This window comes from Glandiceps talaboti, chromosome 1 (genome assembly GCF_964340395.1).
Source record: "Glandiceps talaboti chromosome 1, keGlaTala1.1, whole genome shotgun sequence".
Lineage (NCBI taxonomy): Eukaryota > Metazoa > Hemichordata > Enteropneusta > Spengelidae > Glandiceps > Glandiceps talaboti.
This window is the reverse complement of record NC_135549.1, coordinates 11143949-11153940: the sequence shown is the minus strand read 5'-3', so window position 1 is coordinate 11153940 and position 9992 is coordinate 11143949. Positions and strand designations below refer to the sequence as shown.

The window sequence follows — 9992 nt, the reverse complement described above, 5'->3', positions numbered from 1 at the left end:
AATTAATTTCTTGTCAGTTCAATAATCGGTCTTAAAATATAACTGCAAATAAAAAAGGGGATGAGTTAAAATATGAACATGCTGTTATCACGTTTCCGGTTTCCATTTCCTGCCTTGCCTTGCTCATAGACCCTCCACCAGGTCTTCTTGGAGGGTCTATGCCTTGCTAACTGACGGTATGTGATTTTAATTACTGACAGCTTGACGTCAACTCAAAAAACTAGTTCTCGTCATTTTTAGCGATGACTTCCATCACCTGGTAATCTCACTAAATTGACATCTACGATCTATCCATGCACATCAAAACATGTCCAATCATTTGCGAATACCATATGGTGCGATAGCACATGTTCCCATAGATAATATGTCGAAGGTTTCAGTATTTCTTTCCTAAACCGAATAGAGTACTTAGTTTATTGACTATTGATTATGATGGCAACAACCACATTCTGACCTCTAATACTAGTGTGCCATCGGAGTATATTACATGTTTTTAACTAGAATCGTTATCTTCTAGAGACTGCATCCTATCTGATTTGTCTGTCGCCAGACACGTATCGCCGGAGAATGCTGCTCTTTCGATGTACATACGAGATAAAAGATATTGCTATGATCGCGAACAAAAGAAAACAGTTCGAGAATTAGCCACTCTCTTGTAGTAGCATGCACAACAATCATAGTTCAGTCATTTACCGCAATTGTGAATTGAGGCGGTTTGAGATTGTTATGAAAGTTTTAAGATTTTACAGCCTTTGGCAAAGACAACGCCGCGCCGACATTACCAAAAACTCTGGGATGTGCAAGTTTGTAGGGAAGTAACTTAACGCCGTGTCGAATTGGTTGTATCGTCCAAATAGTAATAAAAATAACCTGGGGTATTAGCTCTATTAGTTCACATTACCGTAACGAATGCGTCCGCTTCGCCAGTAATGCACATCACTGTTAAAATATTAATGTTGCATAGAATTGATGATGCCGTGCACGTTTCATTCGTCGCAATAAACAACTGTATAGTATCAATTTTCCTCTAAGTTTCACAGTTCATGGCGTGATTGTCTCATTTACAACCAGAAGAATGTTACGAAACGTGTCCTTGCATTATATTATTCATTTTAATATATTAAACACAATGTCATGCAGAAGGTGACTGTATCAATTCTTATTCAGAGAGAGGTTCGAGGTCTATATGGGCTTGACATTGCTATGGGTGGTTTGAGTGTATGACGTAAAGATACTGTAAACGCCTCAATACATAGCACATTTGGTAGCCATTCAACTGTTTGGTATATGACGTATACAACATACAACGTTATGTGATCATGCGAATGAAATGAAAATGTCATGTTTAAACCTCCCCTTATTTCATGACATGAAAACCACCCTTTCATGGAACCCCAAGCCGTATACATAGACTCATCAGCAAAATTCATATCATAGACTCCACCCCCGCACCCCCACCCCTATTGAACCACAGACAATAGACGTTTTTTAATAATGTCTATGATTGCACGTTAACAACCGCTAGCGCTCCTAGAACACGTAAATTTCGTAGAATTGCCGCAATCGTTGCATAATCAAACTACGCTTCTTCTTTGTTTTCATTTTCTGTATATATTATATGCACAGTAGGGGTTTCTTTAAAATTTTAAATGAATCACTTTTGAGCGAGGGCCAATATCTTTTCTACATTTCACCGTCGTGGAGTAGACGCTCAATTTCCCAGGGATGCATTGTCAGTCAAGTGTTCATCCCTTTATGATATATATCTAAAGGTGAATTAACGCTAGCTACTAGTCATCTTTTTATTTCACAAACTTTTCCGTTGACTCAATCGCAGACAATAAATGGAATTCACTTTCAATGCAAAAGCTTCAAATATTTTTTTTAATTGCAAAGCCTCAGAGTTATGTGTATCCGATGACAATACTGCTGAGTACTGAGGACAAAAAAAAACACTTTGAGGGCGCTGTCACATAATCCTATATGCTGGCACGAGTGAGGAATTCCATGCGAGTTTGTCTCCAACACAGTGACACACACACACACTCACCCATTCTCTCTCCTCTCTCTCCCCCCCCCCTCTCTCTCTCTCTCTCTCTCTCTCTCTCTCTCTCATTCATTCATTCATTCAGCACCGGTATTACTATAAAACTATTGATTTTATTCACTTCAAAAAGAATAAAGTGTAATCTTCAATCTTACTATATCTTCTCCTAACCCTATCTCTATTCTGATCACACCCTATTCTATAGGAAAACTTCTTCATACTTCACTTTTTACCAACCCACTGGAAGTGGTCGCATCTAGCCTCAGGATTTGATTTGGGTCCTTCTGGTTTAGTACACACATAGAACTGTTTACCTTGATTTGGTCCCGACTTCTTAACAGTTCTTAGAACACATGGTTCCTTATGGCCTTTACAAAGTGGCGGAGGCCTTGGACCAGACAACATGTTCCTCCAGACTGCTGCTTGAGATTTCTTTATTTCATTGTGCTGTTGAGAAGAACTTGTTGATTCTGAAGTACTAGGAGTTATCTCATTTTTGTCATGAGCACTGTCTTTGGTCTCATTGTTTCGTTCTACTGGACTTGCACTGTTAGAGGAAGAACCACCTTTTTGAACACATCGAAGTGTAATTTCCTCCATTCCAACTGATTTATCAACACTCTTTTCATGTACTTGACTTTTTTCCTGGACTTTTCCATTTCCAGATTTTTTCTGGAAGAAACTCATTATATTTGCAGTCTTTTTCATGCTTGGTTCACCAGATTTCATTTTTTTGGCAGAGTTCCCTTGTTTTCCAGTTGCAGCTCTTTTCAAGGGTTGCTTTGAGGTTGATGTATTACCCTGTTTTTCTACATGTAAAGACTGATTGACATTTCCTAAATTTATCTTTGGCTGTATTTGAGCTGTTGGAAGATTGCTACCAGAGCTGTTGCTTTCTGCACTTTTGTTACTTGACTTTTTGAAGAAAGCTGAAAGCTTCTGCTGTTTGCCTACAAATTCAGGCAGATACTTTGTACATAGGGAGGGGCATTTCTTGGCTGGTAGACAAGTACATTTCAATGTTGCTTTCACAGGGCAGTGATCAGACCCCTCAACTTCAGGCATAATGTCACAGTCTTCAAACTCCTCCTCACAAAGACAGATATCAGTGATAATGTAGTCTATTCTTGTACCATAATTCAACTGTCTGGCTGCAGTAACTGTTGACCAACAAGTAAAAGCTTCCTTTTGTTGTGGACGGAAGTACCTAAATGTATCAATAAACTGACCTCCTGATTGTCTTTTAAGTGGACTTTTTGCAGGGCTGATAGAAGCAGACCCAGACGTATCATGGCTGTCACTCAGTCTTCTTATTGGTTTTCCATCTTCAGACTGAGCACAGAGAAACTGAGCAAGCCACCTCCTGCCAGGCTTGGCTGAAAAGTATTCCTTTAGGGGGCAAAAACAAATTATACACCTTTACAACTGCATTACCATACTTTGTTATTGTACATTACCATACAAATTGCACACACACACACACACACACACACACACACACACACACACACACACACACACACACACACACACACACACACACACACACACACACACACACACACACAGCTACAGAATGTTTTTCACTAGTACTTACCACATCATCATCAGGATTACAATGATCTATAGGTTTATGAGCTTGATTGACATCACCTAGTAATATCACATGCCTGCAATCAATCCAACCAAGAAATGACTATCATTATGATATAAAATAGCACCAATGGCGTTGTAGCACAACTGTGCAGTTTTTAAAAATGTTTACCCACATGCTGATCCATGCTAGGTATAGGTGTTCATTTGCTGAATGACTTTCCAGTTGCCTATCCAACCCTGTTGTTATCTTTGCAATATACACGATCATTAGGCAATTGCTATGGGTGTGGTCATGTTGCTAGACATATTTGCATACATTTTTTGAATGTTCGTTCACTTGTCTATGAATCCCTGATGTTATCTTTGCAATATACGTGGTCATTTGGCTGTTGCTATGGGTGTGCTCTTGTTGCTAGGTATATTTACATACATTTTTTGAATGTTTATTCATTTGTACATTAATCCCTGTTGTTATCTTTAAAACATATGTGATCATTTGGCTGTTGCCATGGGCATAGTCATGATTGCTAGGGGTATTTGCATACATCTTTTGAATGTTTACTCACTTGCCTACCAGATGGTGTTGTTATTTGACCAAAATATGCTGCCATTTGGTTGTTGTTAAGGGCGTGGTCATGGTTGCTAGGGCCAATAGTGTCAATATGTTTTGAAGAAAATCTGCAGAATAACACTTCTAGAAACAGCTCACCAAGTTTCAGTCTCATTTGACTGTACTTTTTGAGATATACATTTTTTACCAAAATTCATATTTTTACACCTAATTTGCATATCACTGATGAAATCATTCTATGCTTAATATTTCGTCATCTTTACACCCCCAGATGCATCCCTATTAAACTTCAGCCCATTTTTAGCCCTAATTTGCATATCATTCATGGAATCATCATGTCATGAACAATTCTTAATCTAAACACCCCTAAGAAAGTTCCCACCAAATTTCAGATCGATCTGCCGAGCACTTTTGATAGATAGATAGATAGATAGATAGATAGATAGATAGATAGATAGATAGATAGATAGATAGATAGATAGATAGATAGATGTCAGCACAAAAATGACAGAAGATAATACACTATACATCATATTTCTGACGTAATTGTAAATTTATACTTTTCAAAATAAAAAAAAGGAAACTCTTGGAAGATGAATAAACAATATTGACTACATTCACCAATACTCCAAAACTATGATCTTTCACTGAACTAATTTGCCAACAGTCACTACTTACCTTCCAGCTTGAAGCAATGCTTCACATCGTGCCTGCAGTAGTGAATAAAATCTGAGTTTGTAACTTAGTCTGTCTTCGTCATCAGGATCAGCTCTGGGACAGTATACATTTACCACTGCAATCAGCTGCTCATCATCTCTCACGTTACTCCTGTCTCATCAAAATTATTACAACAGCATAAATCTTTTAAAATAATTTTCTGAAAACGACACTTTTCACGACTGAAAAATCAAGTCATGAGAAAATTTATAAATTTCATTCAATGCATATTTTAAAACCATTGAACAATATTATACATATATTTGGAACAGTGGTATCACTAATAACAAAGGAGTATGTCTTAAAATAAATCATCTAATTAAAACATAGGAGCTTCAATGACTGGAATTCCCCTGAAAGTCTGATGAGGTAGCTTAGCTGGCACAATCATAGGGTAGGTTTGGAAATGCTGACATACTTGCTACAATGTATCTTCAACTTTTTCGGTAATATTTGATAAAGTTAGGATTTAAAAAGAAAATATCCAATTTACACTGACAGCACAAAATTATCCAGTTATTATCAAATAAAGTAAACTATATTGTGTGCTGAAGGCTCATATCCATAATACATGTGATGTTCTATCATTTTAACCTGCTAACACATGGTAAAGTTTTATTTCAAGTAGCGACAATAATTTTCCAATCAACAACCCAGGTGATATACTACATACTTTATCTTATGCTGGGTAATAACACATCTGCCTTCATAATCAAGCGCATGCTGTTCTTCATCTGAAAAGTCTGACTGGTCTCCATAGCAACCAACTGTGTCATTACCAGAAGTAGTAACAAGTAGTCCAGTTAGTCCTTCCTCAGCTGCTATAGGGATGGCATTATCACTACAGAATGTTGCTACTCCTATTAAAAACAAATGAATGTATGATTTCATTTGTATACATCTCTACCCTTATTGCAAAACCAAACATTTGAACTACATCATTAAGATGTAATAGTATCAACTTAAATCTATATACCGGTAATGAGGTTACATGTACAGACTTACTTCCCTGTAGAATGTTACAAATAATCTGATTGCTTTTCAAGATGATAAACTATCAGTATCATCACCATGTCCAACTAGAGGAAATGTACCTGATTCTTCCCTCATCCCAATCATTGCCAAGATGAGAAGATTGTCATAAATATTCCCTTCTTCCTAGAAAATTGCAGAGTGGAATGTTTTATCATTATGATCCACTCAAAAAGCAAAGACAATAGATTTCAAATCTGATCTCACTAGTATCGATATCACCGATCTCATATAGACTGTACTCACCTGAATACAGGTGATATCTAAGTACACCTCCAGCATTGTGCATGTGTGTAGATTTTCTACACTCAGTGCTGCACCCTATCACTTTGGGAATGCCTGTGTCACTTTTAGTGCTGTCTCCTATATCTTTAGTGCCGTCTTCTTTCTCCTATCACTTTAGTGCTGTCTCCTATCACATTAGTGCTGTCTCCTATCACTTTTGGTGCTGTCTCCTATCACTGTTAGTGCTGTCTCCTATCACTGTTAGTGCTGTCTGTCTCCTATCACTGTTAGTGCTGTCTGTCTCCTATCACTATTAGTGCTGTCTCCTAACAGTATCACTTTAGTGTTGTCTCATATCAACTAGCGTTATCCCCTACCACTAATTAGTGCTGTCCCCCATCACTTTCGTGCTATCCCTATCATTTCAATGGTGTCCCTTGCTGCTCCCCCCCCCCTTCACTTTAGTGCTGCACCCAATCACTTTTATGCTGTATTCTACCACTTTTGTGCTGCCCCCGTCATCTTAGTGCTGCCCTCTATATTTTAGTGGTGCTCCCCCCCCCCCCACACACACACACACGCACGCACACTTTAATGCTCTGTGCTTCACTTAGAGCTGTTCCATATCATTTTAGTGCTGTACCTCCATCACTTCAGTGTTGTCCCATATCATTTTAGTGGTGCACCTCCCCCAACTTATTACTTCAGTGCTGTTCCATTTAATTTTAGTGGTGCACCTCCCCCCCCCCCCCCACATAGTGCTGTTCCATCTCATTTTAGTGGTGTTCCTGCCCCTTTCCCATCACTGTCTGCTAATACATACCTGAATAGCCTTGTTTTACTTTAGAAAAACTGAAATAGGAATTATATCCTTCAATGATAGCTGTCCCTTCATCCAATTGGTCACCTGTGAAAAGAATCTAAATCTAAATAACTCTGAACATTACAATTCAAGTTAATTTGAATAACTTTATAGCTTAACCTTTTAATGACTTGGTTTTTTGTAACTCTATGATGATATACACTAAAAATAGGGTGGCAGGCTTTGTAATGGGTTCATTGTTAAAATGTTTAATTTGGAGTGAGTCGTCTCATCTATGGGACAAGACAGCCCAGTCACGTAAAATTATCCAACAATAAATGACATAATAACATATATCACTGTAATAAGCAACAACATCATGTCATGGGCACAATTTGGATCAAAGTTAATCATTATTTAGATGAATATAAATATATTATACAAAGAAGCACATAGTCATTAGATTTAAATATCAAATTCTGATATATGATGCATCCATATCCATTGGGTGTAAGTCATTGCTATTCTCTTTCAACTACAGTAAATGTGGGGGGGAAGGGGGATAAAAAAAGAGACAAAATATTTGGTAATATGTTTTTTTCCTTGCATGCTTGCACCATAGTCAAACCAGTGAAAATGGATTCTCACTTTTTGATCCAAAAGATGAGAAATTTGGGGAATTCCCATGAAGGGCCACTGAGGTGAAAAACTGGTCAGAAGTTCTTGCTATTTCCTCTCATTCATACTTTATTGCACATCACATGGGATCAAATACATTGATTTTGTTTATACACTATATTTGAGCCTCTGCAATGATGTATGCAGCATACATCATTGCAGAGGCTCATTGCTTTGCTATCTGAGTACTGTTTGCAAGGATATGGTGACCTGCCCTGAATAAATTCAGAATAGCAACTACATGAGGAAGGAAATATGTAAAAACACTTGACTGAACTATAATCTAAATCACTGCAGAACAGCCCTAAGGTCATAGCGAAAATATCGGGCGAACAAACGCAAAGCTGTAATTTTTAAGGTGATTATGACAGAAAATGTCACTGCCACCAATCCTGCATCACACAACATCTCTAAAATTGAGTTATAAAAATTGACAAATCTGGCATATAATAGCAGAGACCTCTTGATAGCCTGTTTACATCATGATTTGTGGCTAGTGAGACAGCAAAGCAAAATCACAGATCACAAGCCTCTTGATACCTTGCCCAAACAATCAATGGATGTGAAACTCCAAATTTCATTTAACATTTACATCAGATAATGCCTTGCTACGGTGCATAGCTGGTCTCTTCTGACCCAAATTTATCTCCTTCATAATAGCACTATTTAAGACAGTCCCTTAGGCCTCAATGATGTCCTCGATGCAGGTTTGATGGAAATGGTGGCTTTTAATGTGTTTCCTATACATGAAATGAAGCTAAGAGTATTAGTAAGGTGAAATTAGCATCACTTTTGTCCCCCTTCTTGACAAAATTACATAATTGTTAAAGGGGACTGCCTTCCAGGAAATAGAGTCATTCCATGATGTTACATCTCCTGTTACAAGTACTTGCCATTTCAGAGAAACATCAATTTGATTTTTTGTCTTTATAGGCAATTTTTACTATGGGCTATTGCATCATGGGAGTCATTAGAAATAATATATTCAAGTTGCATACTGAATATTCATAATAATATAAGAAATAATGTTGTTTTTTAAAGCACTTGCCAACTCTATGCCCAAAGCACTTTATAATCAATACCCCTGGCACAGATCTATAGTGACACAACAGCCCTTTACTTCCTCAACTTCCTAGGAAGCAAGCATACAATCCATTGTAGCCTCTATAAGTGCATAGGACAAAGCATTCACATTACAACCTCTATCCTACCAGGTCCCCAATTACAGCTGGGTTGACTGAGGCACAGTCATGTTTGAAATTGTGCCCAAGGACTTTAGTCATTCAGAAACAAATGGCAGTGACAGGGCTCGAACATGCAACCTGGAGATGCAAAGCCAGCCACTGTAACCATTCACCCATCATGACTCCACAATAATAATGTTGATTTTTATATAGCACTCTTATTTCCTACTTTGTGCTCAAAGTGCTTTACAATTAATACTCCTGGCATGGATGGCTCTATAGTGGCACAACAGCCCTGTATACTTCCTAAACTCCCTGGGGAGCATACAATCCATTGCAGCCTTTATAAGCACACTGGATTAAAGCATTCACATTGCAACCTCTGTCCTACCAGGTCCCCAATTATACAGCTGGGTTGACTGAGGCACAGTTGTGTTTCAAATCGTGCCCAAGGACTTTAGCCACTCAGAAACAAAAGGCGGTGATGGGGCTCAATCCTGCAATCTGCATGCAGATTCCAAGCTGGCCACTCTAAGTCCTGAATGCCTATACCCTTCAGTGTAAATCATCACATGAATTATGCAACTTGAATATATCATTTATTGACTCCAATGATCCATGTCCTACACAAAGATACCCTTCCTGAAATCGCTAGTAATTGCAGGTGATGTAAAATCATGAAATGACTCAGAACCCATAGTTTATGAAAATGACTTCATTTCCTGGACTGGAGTGGTGTTCCCCCTTGCCTTGGCCTTGCCTACACTTGAATGATACTGATACTGTGATAGCATGTACACATGATTAGTCAGATAACAGACGGTAAAATACGTACGAGTAACTTTAGTTTCCTGGAGGCATATTATGTCAGCGTCTAGCGAATCGAATAGCTGCTTCAATGGTACCTTGCTAGCTCTAATTCCATTGATATTCCATGTCAGTATTTTCATATTTGGGGTGATCTACATTGCGTGCACTTAACTTGCGGTTAGTTTGACCTTCGTTTAAAAACAAAATTATGTCATAACACATGCGCACTCGAATACGATAACACGCTCTTGCATTGAGCATTGTGATTGGCTACGGTGAGGATATTTAATCTTCATTAGCGTAAAATGTCAGCCAATCTGCTACGATGTC

The 9992-nt window shown here is 38.1% G+C and overlaps 1 protein-coding gene across 2 annotated transcripts; it reads right to left on the bottom strand.

Annotated features, from left to right (window-relative positions):
- Nucleotides 1-2210: 2210 nt before the first annotated feature.
- On the bottom strand, nucleotides 2211-9839 carry LOC144439483 (DNA-(apurinic or apyrimidinic site) endonuclease 2-like). 2 transcript variants are annotated; one of them, XM_078128774.1, is made up of 6 exons: nucleotides 9688-9839; nucleotides 7012-7095; nucleotides 5605-5791; nucleotides 4893-5042; nucleotides 3645-3717; nucleotides 2211-3436 (listed from the first exon to the last, which is right to left on the bottom strand). In XM_078128774.1, exons 1-6 carry the CDS (start codon nucleotides 9800-9802, stop codon nucleotides 2270-2272), a joined length of 1776 nt encoding a protein of 591 aa, XP_077984900.1. In that variant the 5' UTR covers nucleotides 9803-9839; the 3' UTR covers nucleotides 2211-2269. The 2 variants fall into 2 exon arrangements, with proteins under 2 accessions (XP_077984900.1, XP_077984910.1); XM_078128784.1 differs by lacking the exons at nucleotides 7012-7095; nucleotides 9688-9839 and adding an exon at nucleotides 6210-6548.
- Nucleotides 9840-9992: the final 153 nt, after the last annotated feature.